Source organism: Lepidothrix coronata, unplaced genomic scaffold, assembly GCF_001604755.1.
Source record: "Lepidothrix coronata isolate B3197 unplaced genomic scaffold, Lepidothrix_coronata-1.0 Scaffold90, whole genome shotgun sequence".
NCBI classification, from domain to species: domain Eukaryota; kingdom Metazoa; phylum Chordata; class Aves; order Passeriformes; family Pipridae; genus Lepidothrix; species Lepidothrix coronata.
This window is the reverse complement of record NW_016690270.1, coordinates 834,379-855,036: the sequence shown is the minus strand read 5'-3', so window position 1 is coordinate 855,036 and position 20,658 is coordinate 834,379. Positions and strand designations below refer to the sequence as shown.

At 44.1% G+C, this 20,658-nt stretch overlaps 1 protein-coding gene across 1 annotated transcript in view; it reads left to right on the top strand.

The window, feature by feature from the left end:
- IPO9 (importin 9) overlaps window positions 1-20,658 on the top strand; it is a 37,889-nt gene that overhangs the window by 7,805 nt on the left and 9,426 nt on the right. The window contains exons 2-17 of the mRNA XM_017821435.1: window positions 2,093-2,154; window positions 2,762-2,848; window positions 3,807-4,008; window positions 4,460-4,548; window positions 4,845-4,931; window positions 6,077-6,196; window positions 10,731-10,831; window positions 11,764-11,822; window positions 12,320-12,471; window positions 13,528-13,626; window positions 13,740-13,846; window positions 14,935-15,074; window positions 16,665-16,824; window positions 17,825-18,051; window positions 18,261-18,409; window positions 19,277-19,405. Of these exons, the coding sequence (XP_017676924.1) occupies window positions 2,093-2,154; window positions 2,762-2,848; window positions 3,807-4,008; window positions 4,460-4,548; window positions 4,845-4,931; window positions 6,077-6,196; window positions 10,731-10,831; window positions 11,764-11,822; window positions 12,320-12,471; window positions 13,528-13,626; window positions 13,740-13,846; window positions 14,935-15,074; window positions 16,665-16,824; window positions 17,825-18,051; window positions 18,261-18,409; window positions 19,277-19,405 (1,970 nt within the window). The remainder of the gene's footprint in view (window positions 1-2,092; window positions 2,155-2,761; window positions 2,849-3,806; window positions 4,009-4,459; window positions 4,549-4,844; window positions 4,932-6,076; window positions 6,197-10,730; window positions 10,832-11,763; window positions 11,823-12,319; window positions 12,472-13,527; window positions 13,627-13,739; window positions 13,847-14,934; window positions 15,075-16,664; window positions 16,825-17,824; window positions 18,052-18,260; window positions 18,410-19,276; window positions 19,406-20,658) is intronic.

The following is a 20,658-nucleotide window of genomic DNA, read 5'->3' as shown; positions in this document are numbered from 1 at the left end:
CTTGAGGAGAAGACTTTGATGTTTCTGATATCTCAAATCTCCAAAATATAGGTGGAGGAAGTGCTTATCAAGGTGCATTTGAACTGAAGCTACTCATGATAAAGATAGAAAGTTCCCAGCCATCTGAGAAAAAACCCAATAATAAACCAAGTCTTTGAGAAAAGAGGAGCCAGTGAGCTGTAGAAGGATCAGTGTAATTTCAGTCCCTGGAAGGATTCTTGGAGCAACTCATTAAACAGCTTGCCAGTGTTTATAACATAATAGGATAAATAGTTGCTACACAACTAATACTGTTTTATATGATCTGTTTTCAATAAATCCCTCTAATTTTGGTTTGGTGGGAAAGCTGACTCCTTGCTGGGTACGAATGATCCACGTTCAGTGGGATTCCTGGTAGGAATTTGCCACAATGGTCATTTATCAGTTAAGAAGGTACAGTTTTGTAATATTTTTAAGCAGTGCATTGGGCTGAAAACCTGTGTGTAGAGGGGTTTTCAGTGACTTATTGTCAGTCACAAGGGGCTTTTACAACAGAGCAGTGAGAACACGTCTGGTGTCCCACTGCAATCTGCTTGGGGAGCAGTAAGGAGGTGTTGGAAAGCTGCAGAAACTAAATACTGTAAGTCAGGTGCAGAGCACCATATCTGAAGGGGATGAATCAAATGCATATGTGCAAACAAATTAAAGATTGTGAAATAGAATAGTAAGTTGTAGCTGTGTGAAGCTGTTGCAGTTACTCTGGCTTCCTTTACACCCATTTATACCCTTCATACCCTTCCATTTATACCCTTTTTTACCCTTCCATTCACCCTTTAAAGATGGGGCTGAAATGCAATGCCACACTCAAGTGTGGGAATCACAGACAGCACACAGAATAATTACTGCTCCAGTTAAGAGAAGTATTATGTTAAGTACATCTCGGGATGAGGCTCCCTGCTTTTGCAGCTGGGATAAGAAGGTTATTTTCCTCTTTTTTAAATGTGTGATCTGTGAAGAAAGGGTGAAGGAACTGGGCATGTTCAGTGTGAGCTTGGGAAAGTGAGGAGCAATTATCTCCTAGGGCAGAAAAGCCTCTTAGCAGTGAGGTGGGTATTAGGAGGCACTGGGATGTGAAGCACTCAGAAGTTGCAGAACTCCTTTTGAGCAGAATTTTCAGTCCACTTTGGTCAGGGATGCTGTCAGCACGTTCAGCCTGTCGGCTGATGGGACCTCAGGGCTTACCTTCTGCTCCAGAGTTTCTAAGAACTAAAATGCCACAAATGCGATTCCTAAGCAGACTAGTGAAATTAAATGAGGTATTTAGGACAGTTATCAGCTGCCTGGAGCTTAAAATTGCAGTTTTAAGCAAATGTATTGAGGCATGTGGATTTACCATACCAGAACAGCTGCTCTTCCTGGCTTTTATTTCCTGTGCTCAGTTATTGACAGGATTGTTACAAGCCTTGGAATTTTGCCTTTGTCACAGAGCTTGCTTGGCAATTGCAAGAAGCTCTTGCTTTTCCTCGACAAATTCCTTGCTGGAATAGGTCCCACAGCCCAAAGGGTTGTCCACGCACTCCTGGTGTCACTGTGCTGGGACAAGTTTGCTCGGGAAGGCGTTCGGTGTGTCCTGGGCTGTCCGGGGGTGTGGGCTGGGACAGCTGGAGTGATGTCTCCAGATCACTCTCTGGATGAACCCAGGTTGTCCAAAAGAGACTGCTGCTTGCCAGCCTGCTGTCTTACTCCAGCCTGGATCTTTTCCATGCCTCCCTCATGTAGGAACTTGAGTAATGATTTTGCGGCGTACATAAGATTTTTATATATATTTTTAAAGTTTTAAATAATTTGCTGTTATTAGCCTGCATTGCAAAATTTTTTGCCCATGAGAGAAGGAAATAAGATGCCGAGACAATAAATGAAGTTTTTGTGGAGAGCACAGGGGAGAATTAATGCTCATAATTCATTTGAGTAGCTGTGCTTTGGAATTGTCTTCTCCTTCCCACGTATGAGTCATTCAGTTGGTATGATGTCTTTCTCTAAAAATCTTGATGACTTTTGCTGTGTGGGAATAAAAGTTATGATACCAACATTTGGGTTTTTTTTTTCCTTGTAGAGTTTGGTGTTCATTTAGCAGAACTGACTGTGGATCCCCAGGGAGCTCTGGCCATCCGGCAGGTGAGTTTGCCGGGAACTGTAGAAACAATTTTGATGGTAATTTCCTTGGGTTTTAAAATATTCCCTCATGTTTCCAGATGAAAAATTAGCTTTCTATTACTGTTTCTCCATTTTCTTTTAAATTTTTCAAGAATCTTTCTCTTTCAGCATTACTCGGGTGTTACACTCTTACAGTTTTTTGAAAATAGTGCTTTTTTTAACTTAATAAACCTGGTGCTGAGACAATACTGTACTGGGAGTGGACACAGCTTAGGAGGTGGGTGGTAGACATCAGCAAGCAAAGATGTGGCTTGTCTTTGCAGAAGCTTTTTCTGTAGGTGATTTCCTCCTTGAAAAAAGACGTTTTGGTTCTGTATTTCTTTACTTACCGTGTGACCCATATCTCCAGCTGCTGCCTTAGGTCAGTGCTGTGCAGGCCATTGCTGCCCAGTGGATGCCCAGCAGTAGTTTTTTTGGTCCATTTCACGGATTTTTTGCATTTTTGGTAAGCCCTGATGCCCCTCTAAAAGCAGCATGGTGGGACGGGAGGCTGAGCAAACAGGTCAGGGGTGATCCTTGCCCTGGTTACAAGATTTATTCCTGATTTGTGACCTCTCCTCTGATATAGCTGGCATCTGTCATTCTGAAACAGTATGTGGAAACTCACTGGTGTTCCCAGTCTGAAAAGTTTAGACCTCCAGAGACCACAGAAAGGGTAAGACTTGGTTTCATGTTATCATTTGAGGCACATTATCCATAAAGAATATTAATTTTGTAGGCGGTTTAAAAAGTGCCAGCGCCCTTGTGTATTTTGAGGATTAATGGCTTCAGTTAAAGGGTTTTGACGTTTTCCACTTCAAAAACCTGTTTTCAGTTGCTTAAAACAACACTGGGCTTGAGAAGCTTGGGCTGATTCCTGTAGGGAAAGTTCAGCCATAATGCTTCTGCTGCTCTCAGAGCAAGACTAGAAGAAAAGTTGCTTTCTAAGTTTCACAAATACTGATTCTGGCAATCCTTTTTTGGAGATTTGCTAAATCTTTTGTTTTTCAGCTTGGGACTTAAAGGCTATTTTCCCATGACAAATTCTAGTTTAAAGCTCTTCTGGGTTTCATTAAAAAGCTGTTCAGCAGGAGTATTTAACAGCTAAAATGGCCAGAGATTCCAACCCCTTCCACTCTGGCTGTTAACTGGAGCATCTTTCACATGTAGGATATGATTCATCCCATTCAGAGATAATTGCTTGGTTATGTCCCAGAAGTGGCTTTTATTTTTTCCTGTCCCTTCAGGGTTAGGTGACTGTTCTTGTTTACTGAAATCTTCCAAAGTAAGCAAACATAGTCCCTGACACTGGAGCTGGGATTTATCTCAGCTGCCTCTGGATGTCTTCCATGTAGATATGTACATCCTGTGTAGTTGCAGCTGTGAGCTGTTTGCTCTGTGCTTGTCTGATGCTCTGTGTGAGAAGCTGCTATGTTAAAACACACTATGCATTTTCCATAAAAAAATTATGGGATGTAGTGTGCAGGGGGGGGTTTTGTCTCCTGGATGTTCATTTTGTAAGGTCAGTGTTGAGTCGATATCAGGATACAGTCACAGGTATAATTTTTTCTTTTGTTACTGAGTTGTTTCGTGGCTGTGGATCTGTTTTTTCTAAACACTGTTGTTCTCTACAGGCAAAAGTGGCTATTAGGGAGCTGCTCCCCAACGGGCTGAGGGAATCCATCAGCAAGGTGCGCTCGAGCGTGGCTTACGCCGTGTCTGCCATCGCCCACTGGGACTGGCCCGAAGCCTGGCCCGAGCTCTTCAACCTCCTGATGGAGATGCTGGTCAGTGGGGATCTGAACGCGGTGCACGGAGCCATGAGGGTGCTCACAGGTATGTGGGTGCCAGGGCTGGGCAGGGCTGCTGGAGGGGGCGGTTCAGGCTTTTCCCTGAGCCAGTGTTCTGTCGCGTTTCACTCCAAATCGAAGACGTTGGAATTTGCTTCTTCTCTTCTCTTCTCCTGGGCCTGATGCCTGGTGCTCACTGTGGAATCATGTGCTCAGCAGGTGCCATGAGAGCTGAGGAAGGAGGTTCTGTGCTGCAGGTTACAGTTCAGCAGGGACTTTGATTGTAACACCCTGTTTTCCAGATACCTGCAGTTTTTAGTGTGGTATTTTTCTGTTTGCCTTGGAGGATTGTCTTGGGCAGGCCAGATGACCCTGGTCTAGTCAAGTACAAATCAACATGTTTCCAGTACACTTACACTTTCCCAATGATTCTGTTGTTGCTGTTGCTTACAAATTGGATTTCTTATAAGAACTTCCTTTTGTTTTCCATTTTTTAGAGTTTACCCGGGAAGTGACAGACATACAGATGCCTCTTGTTGCTCCAGTTATTCTTCCAGAGATGTACAAAATTTTCACAATGGCAGAGGTATGGTCTTCATAGTGAGGTTGGTACTGGATGGAATTAGTGGGAATGTTTCTTGGAGCAGAGAAAGTCCAGATTCAATGGTTAAGCTGTACTGTAGTATGAGTTAGACTTAAAGAATTTTCTTGATGATGTGATAGTTGATGGCAGCTAATGTTTCAACAGAAATGTTGGAGCTAGTGATAAAATACGAGAATCAAGCTAAAGCAAAAATAAATAGAATTAAATGAGAATTAAAGGAAATATCATGTGTAAAAAGAATCATGTGTTCCTGATGTTTGATTTAAACTTTTTTCCAGGTGTATGGGATTCGCACAAGGTCTCGTGCAGTGGAGATTTTTACCACGTGTGCCCACATGATATGTAACATGGAGGAACTGGAAAAGGCAAGAGTTTAACTTGACATACAAGATACTTTGAATTCAAACTGAGTGAGGTTCTGAATAATTGTTAATATGGAAATGAAAGGCTGGAAAATTATGTACTGTGTCAGCTGGAATTCTGGGGAAGAGGGTGTAATTTAATACATGTAAAGTGGCTGATACCCTGCTTTATATGCATGCCTTGATACTGGGACTTGGGTTCCATAATTAAGTTTAATTTTTGACTTACCAGCAGACATGCTTGTGACAGCTCAGAGAAAAGGGAGTCAGCATAGGGAAGAGAGAGTGTATCATCCCTTTGTTTGGAAATCCCTGGCTTAGCTTCCGGTCTGACAGTAGTAGCTCCCCACTGTCTTATTCTGCAGGAGGGCAGAAAGTGTCCTTTACATTGGATACAAAACTTTTTCTATTGAAATTTGACTTAAAAAAAAAGGGGGGGAATCTTTTTATGAGTAGTCGATTTAAACATGCAACTTTGCTCTCCTGGCTGTTGAGTTATGGAGAATAATCTCGATAAAATTATTTTGGTCCAATTTTACTTGCTCTGCTAAGAACTACTTATGGAATGCTTTGACATCTGGAAAAATACTTGGTGCATTTTCCTAGGAAGAGTCATCCTGTTAATCTTCAGGCCAGCTGTTGATACTCAGCTCACAAAGAGCTTGTTTGGGGGAGGGTGGCTCTGGAGGGACCCAAATGCCAGCCCAGGGTGCAGGGTAATTGTGTGTGTGATGGAGTCACCCCAGTTTGTTTTGTAGCCTGAGGAAGTCTGGGTGGTGCAGGGCAGGATTCAGCTCATCAAATAAAATGCCTCCTTAGAAGGATGAGCACTGCTCCTGAGACTCTCCAGACTGGATGGTCTGGATCTCTCTTTAGACTCAGAATGATGAGTTAAATGTAGGTGTGTGTTTTGTGGCAGCCTGTGCTGTGGGGTTTTGAAGGGTGGGATTGAGATGAGCTTAGTTCCCAGCCCGAGGAGAGAGCCCAAGTGATGTCTGAATCAAGTTTGTCGTGCTTTTGCAGTACTCTGGAGTTGCCATGAGTCCCTCTTCCATTTTGTAGCAGGAAAGTACAATTTCTGTTGCTTCTGGTCAGACACGGGGGTTCTGTATCTGGTATTAACCTGTGCTTGCTTTGTTTGTAACCAGGGTGCAGCCAAGGTCCTGATTTTTCCTGTGGTGCAGCAGTTCACAGAAGCCTTTGTTCAGGCCCTGCAGATGCCTGATGGACCAACATCAGACAGCGGGTTTAAGATGGAAGTCTTAAAGGTGAGTCACTTGAGACTGCTAAAGTGAAGAAAGAATTGAATACCTGCACTCAGTCACACGTGCTGGAAAACAGAAACTCGAGAGCATGGCACATCTCCTGCTGTTGCTCAGGGTATGAGCAGTGAAGTTTTTTGGCTCCCAGCGCCATTGAAATAAATTGTTCTGCCTGCACTGAAGATACCTCTGATGAGATCTATGGGGATCTGTCCATAAAATGATCCACAGGGATCCAATCCATGGGACCATCTGTCCTTGCCATTCACTGATCTAAGGTGCCACGGATGTGTCTTGAGCACCATACTCAGTAGTTAAATATCAGTCTTTTCTAAGGGTGCTGCAGAGTTCTACTGCAGTGAAGTTTTAAAAGCATATTATGTGCAGGTACTTTTCTAGAACTTACCTGCTCTTTAGTCTCTGAGAAAGAGAGATGGGGAAAGTCTTTGTATTCTCCTGGTTTCCTAGAGAAATAAGGTTGGATTGGAGAGCTCTGTGTGCATGGGGATGAGGGCCAGTGAAGGCATGAAGACCCCTTTAACAGCTGGGAAAGCACTGGAGTTGCAGGATGTGCTGCCTGCAACATGGCAGAACAAAGAAGAGCCAAAAGCACAAGTTGCAGATCAAATCCATATCTTTAGTTTCCTTGCCTGTGTGCTGGGGTGAGCAAGACTCAGATCAGTGAACAGGTGTCTGAGGATGGACACTGGAGCCCATTCAGCCACCTTCCCTGAAGAAAACAATATGGAAGTTATTGAAGACAAGCATCAAAAGCTTTTCATAATGACCAGCTTTGTGCTGAAGTAATGAAAATAAATGCTGGGAGGGTGCCCTCGTGTTGCACAAACCAGCAGCTACTGAGCTCTGTGTCGTGAACTTGTCTCAGTCCTGTTTGAGGCAGCAGTACCTGGTCAGGGCATCCTGTGGCTTCTCACTGAGGGGCTGCAGGTACCATAATCTCAGAACAGCTGGAGCTGTTCCTGCTGTGCAGCACCAATGGAAGGGAGATTGGGGCAGGATGTTGACAGGTTTTATTGAGAGTGTCTCTTGTGGGGTGTTTTTCCCTTTCTATTGGCTGTGCACTGGGATTCCTGGGACAGTGATATACAGGAACACCAACATGAAGGGAACACTCTGCAGGATGTCATCTCAGTTCAAACAGTCTGCAGCTCAAGAATGTCTGAATCTCTGGCTCCACATACTCACATTTGGGTGGTTAACAAGAAGAAGTAGTTTTCAGCCTCCACAGAAAGTACTTGTAACTGATGGTGTCACTCTAACCAGAGGCCAGTTCTGTTCTTGGTACATCCATCCATTCTGCAGCATTTTTGTTATTTACATAACACTGGCATTGGTGTGTCAGCACTGATCTCACCAGTAGGCTCTTGAACAATGTGACAGGCTGGGAAAGTGCCTGAGGAAATGTCACCAAGTCCTTACTCTGTTCCTTAACTGTGTGAGGGCCTCTGCTTTTGGCCTCTGCAGGGGAGGTACAACACAAGAGGATTTGGGTCTGAATACACTGCTGTATGTCAGGTGGCATCCATGGCAGCAGAGAATCAGTGTGGATTTAAACAGTGAATTCAGGAGATCTGCTGCTGGCAAGTTGTTTGTAGGAGGCTCTTTGTGAAGAGATGAGTGTTCTAGCTGTTGACTTAAAGCAATTCATGGTTTTGTCACTTAGGGTTTCTAAGCTGATGATACCAATTTTCTAAGGGAAAAGGGATTCAGGTGAAAGACCCATAAATTGCCTTCACTTCCAGAGAAGTGGATTTTACAGTCATTGTAATGCAGAAGTAAGAAACCTCAGGGGATTAGTTAAGCCAGCTCTACAGATGAGACCCCCTTGAAAAGCTGATGCAGTGGAGGAGGGAATTGAGAATTTTTTATAGCACATTTTCAACCAGATGCAAACTCAATCCTATTTTTTTTTCCCTAATGAAGTGCTATGCAGCAAATGACAGGAAGATTTTTTTTTTGCTTTCCCCGTCTCTTGAGAGCTTTGTACTCCAAAGTTCGTGGAGTTCCTGATGGAAATCAGAGGCAGCCCTGACCTAAACTGTTGTGCTGTCCATGTCAGAATGTTCTGCAGGACAGTGTTGAAGGCGTTAGGGAATCCCACTCTGCAGTGTGCAGATCAGCCTGATCCTCTGGGACAGTTATGGACAGTTATCCTGGTTGGGAGAGTGAGTAGATTGGATCACAAACAAACCACTGATGGTTAATGTGTCCCCAGTTGCTCCCAGTACAGTTACAAGTTTACAAGCAGTTAGGGGCAGGAAAGTCAGGACCTTTAATCCTTGGAGGAGATGGGAGGTTTGGCCACAACAAAAATATCAACTGTGGGGATTAGAAGGAAATGCCCATGGTGTAATTTATTGTTGTATTGCTTGATAGTTCAGCATGAATTAACTCGGTGTCTCTGAGGATGAATGAGCTGCAACTGTGCAATTCTTGAATCCTAATTCCAGTGTTGAACATGCCACTATTGATTGTTTTGAGAGGAACAGAGTGATTAAACATGACAGGTGAGAAATTTAAGGCAAATTTCACAACAGTGGAATACAGATATGATGTACTTAGTGTGCAGTAATATATCAGGAACACCAATTAACCAACAGGATCTTATAGTCTTGCTGTTGTGCTTCTTTGCTTGTGCTTAGAAGCTGTTCAACATCTGTAGGTCAGAGAAGTTATGCTTACATTTTTCCTGCTGTTGGAAGAAATAATTACAAAGAATAATTAGTCATGCCCTCTTTGTTCTTGGAAGGAAGATGAGCTGGTAGCCATGTCACCTGTCCCTGCTTCAGTCTGACTGACAGTTCACTTTATTATGCCCTCTGGTGTGTGTATTAAGGTTTTTATCCGAAGATTTGGGGATTCCTTTTCTGTTTAAAGACACAGGTAGGAAGCAAAGCGGGGTTCAGGAGCTGTGGGGTGAGCAGGGGCTCAGGGGCTGTCATTTGCTCTCCCAGTGGTGCTTTTGGGGTGTCTGTGTGTGACTCAGCTGTGGATGCAGTGCCTGGCCTGGCCATTAAACATCTGTTTGAGGAGCAGCGTGCCTTTGCTCTGAAGAGGATAAGGATTTTCTTGGAGGATTTAATAGGTGGTGGAGCAATATGTGGGGATTGGCAGAGGAGGAGGAGGAGACGTGTGTGTAGCAGTTCTTTGAGGTCAGATGAGCAGTGGGAATTGGCAGAATGAGAGGCCAGGGGTTGAAATACAACATCTGACAGGAGAGTGCTCTGGTTTTTAATGACTTGCTCTGCAGGGCTGTGGCAACCTTGCAAATGTAGCCTTCTATTGTTACAACTGCAGGGCCATTGAATTGAAAATCTCTCTTAGCACTCCAGCAGTGCTTCCTGCAAGATTGGCTGGGCATAGAGCTTAGAAACATTTACATAGGGTTCATAAGCAGTGGCATATGGAACAAGCCCATTTAGATGCTCTGGTGGCCCTAGGTAGGGTGTTGAGTTTGCAGCAGTCCTGCAGATCAGGTTCACATCCTCTGTCAGCATCTGCATAAGTTTTTTCCCCAGAGGCTTCAGCAGACCTTTTTTGTAATGCTTCCTCCCAGCACCTGCCAGACTCATTCCCAAACTCACATATCTGGGTTATCTCTGCTGCCGGGTCATCTCTAATACTGATACTAAATGGCTGTTGTTTTTTCTGGAAGGTGAATTCGTATCTTTTTAATTTCTCTTAATGTATCCAGTGCTGCAAACAAACAAACCAACTGCACAAAGTGCTTTGTATTGGGTAAACAGAAACTAAGTGACACCCGTGTGTCTTGGAGCAGCCACCGGTCAGGCAGTTTGTTGGGGGCTGATCCATAACCATTTAATGTAGCTGGAGCTGTGCCCCTGTAGGAGGAGATGGTGGAGTGAGAGCTCCCAGTCTCCTGGAGGATCCCAGAAGGGTTTTGGCAAGCATCACTGGAAGGGCTCCCCTAAGTCAGGGTGATAAGCTTCTTGAAAGTCCAGGCACAGTCCCCTGTGGAGCTGCTAAGCTGCTCCCAGAGCAGCCCCTGTGCTGAGTGGGCAGAGCCGCTGGTGTCTGCAGCCACATGGGAAGAGAATTGATCTGGGCGAGTGTTTGCTCCTGCAGCTGCTCCCTGGGTGTGCAAACCGATGTGTTGCTTCCATGAGTGTGGGAAATAGGCAGTGGTCTGGTTTTGCATGACGTTGGAGTTCATTTTCTGGGACAAGACAGTTTCCAGGTGGGAATTGTATCCAGACAGTGCTGTGCAGTGATGTGCTTTGGATTGGAGTCGTTGCCTTACCACCGGATTATGGCCTTGTCTTCGCTGCAGTGGTGCATCTTGTGTCATCCCTTTGCTTCCCTGCAAAAGAGGAGACACAAAGAGTGTTGGTCAGTGTTCGTGCAAGAGAAGGGACTGTGTGGTCAGGAGTGAGAGGAGGAGACCTTGGTGGGGGGAAGACTTTGGATGATGTCAGTTGTCAGTGAAACAGCAGCCTGTGATTTGAGTGTTGACAGTTTTCCCAGTTTTGCTTCTGACCGATGTTCTTTTTGGTTCCAGGCTGTGACAGCACTTGTGAAAAACTATCCCAAGCACATGATTTCGTCAATGCAGCAGATCCTGCCCATTGTCTGGAACACCCTTACGGAAAGTGCCGCTTTATATCCTTGAGAGTGAAGGGATTTAACTGGAGTCCAGCAAGACAAACTCAGTCTCATACACAGTAATGACCTGAATGCTGTTGAGGAGCACAATGCATGGAGTGGTCTGCCCTGCCAGACAGAACAGGATATTTCTGTTACTTCAGGAGGCCCCATTGTTTCATTTAGGTTAAAGAGGGATTGGAACTAGATGGTCTTTAAGGTTCCTTCCAACACAAACCATTCATTGAATCTATGAAAGTACAAGGAGCTGTTTGTTGGCTGTTTGATAGCGTGTTTCTCCCTCTCCTGTCCTAACTCCCACTGCAGTCCTGCTACCACATGAGCTGACAGAATAGGCTTTGTTTTGCAAAAGGGGAGAGTCTTGTTCTTCCTTCTCTTGTGTTTGCTGTCGCACTTGTTGGACCTTCAGTTCACCATCTGCAAACAAAGCTCCTTCCTCTCTGTGCCCAGGTTAGTCTTCTGCCACTTCCCAGGGCTTGAGGCTTGTGGAGAGGCCTGGCAGGGAGCAGAGCCAACCTAAGGTAGGATGTGGGAGCGTGGGGTGGCTCCTCACCCTTGGGCAGCAGTGCAGTGTTGAATTGGCTCATGTCCTCTGGAAGGAGTGAGTCTGAGGGGTTCTGTTCTCACAAAGTTTTAACATAAATGAGGTTTTGGGTTACCTTGGTGGGTTTGGTCCAAGTTAATCAAACGATGTGAAGGATGTAAAGTGATGTGTGAATGGTCTGTGAAAGTGGTCTTTGAACTTGGGCAATGCACAAAGTGAGGAGCTCCTGGGGCTCGTCTTCTCTGTGAAACACAGGATTCTGCATAAAATCAAAGGGTTTTTTTTAAGGAAGAAACCTTCCCTAGTTATCAGGATTTTAAGATAGGAACAGATTAATTCCAAAATAGATGAGGTTCTTCAGAAACTTTTACTTAACTCCATCCACTTATGTGCGAACAGAAGTAAATTACACGGAAGAGGTGGAGGACCCCGTGGATTCTGATGGTAAGAGCTTGCACTGCACTTCTGCCTTCTCTTTTGAAGAGAAATGGAGTTACCTAAATATTGCTGTCAAAATAGTGACTGAAACACTGTGGGAAATTGTGCTTAAAGGTGCATTTATGGTGTTAGTACAGTGCCCATCACTTCTTTGCAAGTTCCTTGTGACTGTCATCAAGAAAGCTGCACAAGTTAAGTTTTCTAATGGCTCTAAGGGCTGAGTTCTGCAACAATTTCGAGGTAAAAGTAATGGGAGAAAAGGAAACCAAACGGGTTTAAGGTTGAGCTTGATAGTTTTTAATGAGGGGTGTGTGGTGGGGAGAGGGCAGAAAGTGATGAGGTCAGAAATCCTCCTGGGGCTGCTGCTGTACTTGATAGTCAGGGAGAACGAATAAACATCTGGTCAGACAAGGTAACAGTTTGTAATTATTTTGACATCCATTTGTACCTTTCTGTATGTTGGCATATTCAGTCATGTTGGGTTTTTTTTCCCCTTTGTTCAGGTGAAGTGCTGGGCTTTGAAAATCTGGTGTTCAGCATATTTGAATTTGTTCATGCGTTGTTGGAAAACAACAAATTTAAGAGCACGGTGAAGAAGGCTTTGCCAGAGCTGATCTATTACATCCTTCTTTACATGCAGATCACAGAGGAGCAGGTGAGCATGTTTGTTGTGTAGGAAGCAAAAAAAAATGAGAGATTTAAACCAGCAAGTGTCCTGGGAAGAGTTTCAGTGCATGGAAACTGCTGTAGTCTAATAGGCTGTTCTGTCACTTTGCTTTGGCAAATAGGGGCAATAACATCTAAAGGTTTCAAAATGGTATAAGGTAGACAGTAAATCACAGATTACAGAAGGGTTTGGGTCAGAAGGGACCTTAAAGACCATCTCATTCCAACCCCCTACAATGGACCAGGACACCTCCCACTAGCCCAGGTTGCTCCAAACTCTGTCCCACCTGGCCTTGGAAACTTTCAATGATGGAACATTCACAAGGTCTCTGGGCAACTTATCCAGTGTCTCAACATCCTCTTAGTAATGAATTTCTTCTGTATATTCAATCTAAACCTACCATCTGTCAGTTTAAAACTGTTCCCCTTTGTCCTGGGGCTCTGGTAAAAAGGCTTCATCCTTAAGGCAACAATAAGGTCTCCCTGGAACCTTCTCCAGGCTGAACAACTCCAGCTCTCTGAGGCTTGCTTCCTTCATTCCTTCATGAAGTACTATGATGATGTGGAAATGAAAGGGATAACGAGCTTTCTCTGAGAGTGAAAATATTGTGCTAGTAGGGGGAAATAATTTGTACTGAAATTCTGCATGGCTCCTGGCCCCCCAAGCCTGACAACCATCATCTTTTAGTTTAGGTAGACATGCATAAAGACAGGCACTCTGTTAAAAAATTCATCTGCTTCTTCCATTCCTCATCTATAAATAAAGCTGTGTAGCACTGATTCCAGGTCAGTCATTAGTTCTGTCAAACTCTGATCTCCAATGAGGAGCAGAAGAGCAAGATGAGCTCAGAACAAAGAGAATTTCTTCTTCTCAAAGGTTTTCTCCAATGGAATAGAAGAAAAATCAGTTGAGGATGAAGACTTCTTATGGCAGAGAAAAATTCTGAAAGTAGTTTTGCAAAACAGGTTGCTGGGAACAGCAAAGCTGCCTTTTATCCATGGTGTCATGAATCCTCAGCTGCCCTGTTCTTCTTGTTTCCTTTAGATAAAAGTTTGGACTGCAAATCCCCAGCAGTTTGTGGAGGATGAAGATGATGATACGTTTTCCTACACAGTGAGGATTGCTGCACAGGATCTGTTGCTGGTATGAAATGTGCTCCACGTTTAGATACAACTGGAATAGCTATAACAAATAACAAAACCTGGCCAACTTTCACCAGTCCATACAAATGAGTGTTACCATTTCCTTCTGCACAGGCTGTGGCTGCTGATTTCCAGAATGAGAGTGCAACTGCCCTGGCTGCAGCAGCTACCAGGCATTTGCAGGAAGCTGAGCAGGCTAAAAACAGCGGCGCTGAGCACTGGTGAGGGGCTGGAGCGGGAGGGCACGGCACTGGTGTGAGTGTGGAGCTCTTTTGCAGCATCATTTAATCCCACGTTGTTCAGGACGCTGCTCCTGATGGAATCTGAGAGCTCTGATTAGAAGAAGCCAAAGGAAGTACAGCAGTTCTCCAGCCAGATGACGAAATCTTAATGTGGAATACTTCAGGGAATTCCCAGCACAAGCGAGCTGTGCCCAGGCTCCCTCCCTCCAAAGCATCTCACAGGAAACAATAATTGGTTTTACAAAATCAGAAGAGAAATAGGCAATACTTTCACTTTGTGTTCAGTTAATTTCAGGAGTACATATAAATATATATTAATTTCTTTTTTTTTACTTGATATCGAGAAGTGAGATAGGTGCTGTACGCAGATAAATGTGTTCAGTTTTAGAACTTCAGAGTTGCAGTTTTTAATGTTATTTGGGGATGGAAGAAGAAAACTCCGTTGCAGGAGTACCTGGTTGCTGGTCTGTAAGGATTCTCTCTTGGTTTTACGGTGCACTGGTTCAGTGTTTGTGTTTAGTTTGAATGTTAAAGTCAGAGTAGCCACTCTGAGCAGCAGCTGAGTGTCCATGAAATCAGACATGAAGTCCCTGTCTGCCTCAAATGTCAGAAGTTGTAAAGTAGGGTCCTGGCTTCATAAATAAAACCAAAGAGAAGTGATATTTGCACATAACTATTTCATTATCATTAACAAAATGCTAATGCTAAATTAGACATATTTAAACTTTTAATGTACTGAGTATCCCAGTGCTCCTACACATAATTAATCAAGGCACGGCTGGAACACAAGCCTTCATGGAAGAGGCTCATCCCTTATTTATTATGAGAACAAAATTGGTACAGGTAACAACTATTCAACCAATATTTTAGGAAATGACTGAGAATGCTGCCTGTCCTGGGGGAGTTTCCAAGCCCTCATCCTGCAGGGGTTTTTGAGTGTTCATTTCTTTAAGGACTTTTTTAAATTCTCTTTTGGGATCAAGAAAATTACTCATGGCTTCACTTCAGAATGTGTTCTTGAGGTGATGATGGAGGAAAAGTGTAAAGGCATCTGAACTCTTTTGCAGGTGGAAAATACACGAAGCCTGTATGTTGGCACTGGGCTCAGTCAAGTCTATAATCACAGACAGTGTGAAGAATGGGAGAATACACTTTGATATGCATGGCTTCCTGACAAATGTGGTCCTGGCAGACCTCAACCTTTCAGGTAGGTAGGAGCCTGCATCCCTGGGAGTAACTGCTGAGTGCCAAACATAGGGAGTCTCTGAGAATCAAATCAGGTTGCTGTGTGCATGTGGTGTTGGGAAATGCAGATGTGCACCTTGTTCCTGTGAGAAAAATAAATCATGTGAGTTCATATGTGCTCCCAGTTCTAATGTAAGTCCTTTATATGTGGGACTGCTTTCAGCTGGAACTCATTGCTGGCTGGATGTTTGAGCCTGTAGGGTTTGGGGAGCTTGGTGATAAAAACTGTTCTGTTGTCTTGTGTCTGTTCCTGGGAAAGACACCAGCAGTGTTTAACCGCCTTCAGAATTCCTGCAGCACCAAATCATCCTTTTTTTTTTAATGCTGAGGCTGACAGTGGTTGTAGCACATGAATTCAAATAATTCTTCTGGCTAAATGGGATTCTGTTATTGGGAACTCAGCAGGCTTCTGCTCTCTTGTGTTAGCTTACATCAGTGTGCAAGAAAGTAAAAAGAATTGTTGAAACTCAGACCTCAAAAGTCCTTGCAAATTAAAATTTTAGGACTTTAGAGCTATGTGAGGGTGAGTCCACACTGATTTACGTCAGTGCAAATGGGTGCTTTTATTAAAGAAACATTTATTTAGCCCATTACAAAGAGGGTTTTTTGACTGAAGAAATAGCGTGCAATGCATGTAAAAAACCAACCTCAGCAATTAACACATATTTACATACATTTACATCTGTGGCATTGGGTTGTAAATGAGCTATTGTGCTCTAGGAAGGGCTCCTGGAGTCAGTGTGGAGGTGATTCTCACAGGATATCCATTTAATGGTCAGTAATGGTACAGACAAACAAATCAGGGTACTGGCTTAGATAACCAAGATATACTTGCTGTACATCTTGCACACAGTGTTTTCTGTCCTCATCTTAAAATTAGTACTTGCAGAAGCATAGGTAATGTCAGTAAAGATGATGAGGAACAGAGAGCATCTCCTGTTTGAAGCTAGCCCAGATAGGTAAGGAGACTTAGCCTGAAAAGGTAGCAGGGAAAAGTATGAAAAGACACATCATACCTTGGTGAGTGTAAGCAGGTGAGTAGATAAGGAGTGTCCAGTGCTTCTGTGGTACTGGTGAATGTTCTGTTCTGTAACTGCAAGGTGATGGCTCCAAACTAGAAAAGTGATCTGTGAAATACTCCTGGGTTTGTGCTTTGTTACTCTGATTCTTTTCCCTAAGCTGCTGCTGTTTGCTGCAGTTGGGGACAGAATATTGAGCTGGACAAACGGGAATTACTGGAAGAGCCTCCGTTTTCTTCCTTTGCTTTTGTTCACTGATGAACAAATTCAGGTGTAATTATCAAGTAGTTGAAATGAGGAGGGTCTTTGATAAACAAATGAGAAATTATTCTTTGAAATAACTAAGAATATTAAACTGGCTTCTGCTGATGAACAAAAATTCTTTCTATGCCTGCGTACTTGTCTTGTGTGCCACATCTCAGTGTTTTCCTACTGGGATGACACGATTTTAAATAATGGATGGAAGCAGCTGTGATTTTAAACTCATAAAGCTTATTCTAAAACCATGGGGTTTTTTTTTTGTTTTGCCTCAGTGTCTCCTTTCCTCCTGGGCCGGGCTCTGTGGGCTGCCAGCCGTTTCACTGTGGCCATGTCTCCAGAGCTCATCCAGCAGTTCCTGCAAGCCACTGTCAGTGGGTTACATGAAACCCAGCCTCCCTCTGTCCGGATCTCTGCAGTCAGAGCCATCTGGGGGTAAGTAAACCCTGAGGTATTCCCCAGTCCCAGGGACAGAGGGTATAAATCACACTGATGAAACCAGTTTGTTCAAATAATAATAACATTTCTGTATGGGCTTCTGTGGAAGGTTTTGCTTTGAATGAAATAGATGGCAGCTTAACAAGTGTAAGCCTGCAGGTTCAAAATAGAATAATTCTCATGGAGTTCCAGGTTGGCTGCAGTGTTGTAATGGATACAGTCACAAGGAGAAGCAGCACTAGGTTGTGATGGAAAGCACGAGAATGAAACCCAGATTGCTCCTGTTCAATCACAAAGGTGACTGACACCACACAGGCTTATGGAGCCAATCACAGCAATAGGAAGTGTTTGGGGTTTGATTCTCTTACCCCATTTTTGTCAGAAGGAAGCTCTGCTGTACCAATTCTAAAGTGAAAAGTGAACATACTTGCAAAATCAAAAAAAACAACCAATCACAAAAAATCTGCAAAAACGCTGCTGTTCCCCACTCTATTCCCACCAAAAAAACACCTTGTCTCTTTATTGCACTGAAATGTTAATGAATAAATAAAGGCAGAGACTTATAACTTAGTTATTCCTGAAATTGCTTTATCATCCCCCAGCTCTTGTGTAGAGCATGGTAACGAAACACTTTGTAAGCAGTGAATGTCTGTCTTGGACTTCTTCCCTTTTCTCCATCCATGAGCAGTTCTTAGGAGAGGTCTGTCACTGAGAGGCAGTGGAAGCTTCCAACATCACATGGCTCAGTTCTGCTTGTGTGAACATCACGGATGGAATGAGGAGGGGAGATTCCTGTTGAGAGCTTTCCTCCTCATTCCCGCTGAGCTGCTGGGAGATCAGGCAGTAGTGGACTGAAGGGGAGAACTTGCAGAGGAGAGAACTTAAGGAATAAGAACGGATAGGATGAAATAACCCCTTATATATCATCTAGAGTTAAATAACTAAGTTACTTCAATATATTGTGAATGTATTTTTATATAACAAATGTCTTGTCTAGCTACTGTGACCAGCTGAAGATCTCCGAGAGCACCCATGTGTTGCAGCCGTTCCTTCCCAGCATTCTGGATGGCCTGATCCACTTGGCAACTCAGTTCAGCTCAGAGGTGCTGAACCTGGTGATGGAAACACTGTGCATTGTCTGCACGGTGGACCCAGCATTTACAGCCAGCATGGAGAACAAGATCTGCCCCTTCACCATTGCAATATTCCTGAAGTACAGTAACGGTAGGCATTCCGCTTACATTCCCAAAGGACACTTGGTTTTGCTGTTGAATCTTGCTACTGGAAACTTAATCAATGATAATTGAATGAACATTGATTCCTGTGGTAAAGGTAGAGGGGGAGCTTGCTGCTTTGCCTAGTCAAAAGAGCGGTGGCAAAAATTGAGAGGGATGTGTGTGTATGTTTTAGTAAATGGTACTTTCTCTCTCCAGATCCCGTTGTTGCTTCTCTTGCCCAGGATATTTTTAAGGAGTTAGCTCAGATAGAAGCCTGCCAGGGTCCAATGCAGATGAGGCTGATACCAACCCTTGTCAGCATCATGCAGGCCCCTGCTGACAAGATCCCTGCAGGGCTTTGTGCAGTAAGTGCTTCAGTGGGGCATGGCCTGGGCTGGAGATGTTCCCTGTGCTGGGATGGCTGCTCTGCAAAGAGCAGAAAGGCTGCTTTGGACATGCTTTGGAGCAATGGCTTCAGTCACTGGGAGAGGTTTCTCTGTGGAGAGAAGGCAAACTGCAGCTGGGGGGAGATGCTTCCAAAAGTTCACTTTAAACTGCTCCTTTGGCCTTCTTCCAGTCTCTGCAGTGTATCCCCAGTCATTTTGCTTTGACTTTGTCATCTTTCAGCAGGAACAGTCTCCCATCATTGGTGGAATGTTCTGCAGCAGGCTACATGATTATTCCTTGCACTGCTTCCTAAGGCTTTTTCTGATTTATGCATCACACATGTATAAATTGGAGATAAATTATTCAAGTGCCCTAATAAAAGATTAAGCATTGACTGTGCCGAATTATTGTGTGGGATTAAACCCATAAACATCCTTACTGATATGCTTGTAATCTGCCTATTAATTGGTATGACTGTAACAATTGCTTATGGGTAATTAAAATGAATTTAAATCAATATAACCAAAATGGAACAAGTCAGCTAGAACAGTTCTCTGGCTGTTCTGATTAACATGCATCTGTTTGCCATGTTTAAGTGGTGACACTGCTTTTAATGTCGGAACTGCCTTGGGAACTTTCACAGCTCACACCAGTGATGTTTGGGTGCATGACTCCAGGGTTTTCAGATTTACAAATTGTTCTGGACTAAATTCAGGGTGTGATTGCAGCAGTGGCCACACCCCTGCATTTCACACCTTTGATGTTTGCAGCAGGGGTGGGTAGTGCTGACTTCTTGTACTGTGGCTGCTGCTGTGACAGTGCTTTGGTTTGTACTTTCCTTTCAGACTTCTATTGATATACTGACCACAGTTGTGAGGAATACAAAACCCCCTCTGTCCCAGCTCCTCATCTGCCAGGCATTCCCTGCAGTGGCACAGTGCAGCCTCAACACAGATGACAATGCAACTATGCAGGTAACACTGTGGGGAGGGCGAGGGAGGTGGCACTGTGGGGAGGGGAAGGCGGGTACCACTCTGAGGAGGGTGAGGATTGCAGGGCTGTGCAAGTCCAAGAAAGGTGACACAGCCTTTGAGGGAGCCCAGGCTGTGCTTGCCAGTTGCTGTTGTTGACCCTCTCAGGAGTCTCTGCCACCTCCGGTTTGCCAGGAAATTACTGTTGTTCAGGGCCTGCGGTGACTTTTCCTGATCATTCCTGAGGGTGGAGGACTGGAGTAGTAAAGCAGCATCCTGGATGTTTTTCGTTTTAATGCACTGGAGCATGTTAAACACACAAACAAACAAAACTCAACAGAAAAACTGAACAACGCAAAAAAATCCCAAACAAAGAAACAAATCCATATTGCTTTTCTTCCCCCATAATAACATTCATCACACCTAGTGGAAGGACTGTCTTCAGGGACACATACAGGCATAGGGCAGCAAAGGACCTCCTAGCCCTCTTCCTTGCAGCTTTCTGCTGTACTCATTTAAGTGGGAAGAGGAAGGCAGACTTGTTTGTGACTGAGCCAGGTGTGGGATGGAGGGAAAGTAGGGAATCATCTCCAGCATCAGTACTGCCTCAGTTGTGCTTGCTGGCAGGCTTGGCTATGGCCTGATATCTTTGGAGTATTTAAGCAAGAAAGGAAAAGCATCAGGGGTTAGCAGTGCAGGGAGCCTTTTCATTCCAGCTACTAGCCAGTATCTGAATAACAAAGCTGGTTTAATTCCTTACTTATTAAGAAGTTCCATAGTGGCAGCTGCCCTTTGCCGTGTGAATACAGATCATGGAAATGGCTTTCCCTAAAGAACAGACCAGTAAGAATAAACTAGAGCAAGAAGAGGTTCCAGACCTGCACGCTGCTTACTTTCTGGATCTTTGTGCTAAGAACTCTGAGGGACTGCAGCTCAGCTCTGGGTTGGGTTTCATTCATGCCACACTTCTTTGTCTTCATCTCTCACTTGTTAGAACCTCCTTGAATTTCTCTGTGTAACAAGATTGGCACAAAACTGCAGCTACTTGTTGCTGTATTTACTGGTTGACCCTCTCGATCGCTGCCTGGGCAGTGAGGAGTGTTGTTCTTGATAATGAACCGAAGTCTGTAGAAACTACCTGTAAATCTTCTGCAGTTTGCCAGCAGTTTGCCCACTGTTTCCATCTTGGTTCAGGGTTGTTTTGGGGGGGTGGTGCCTGGCCACTTCCTTTCCCAGCAGCGAAGTCGTGACTGTGC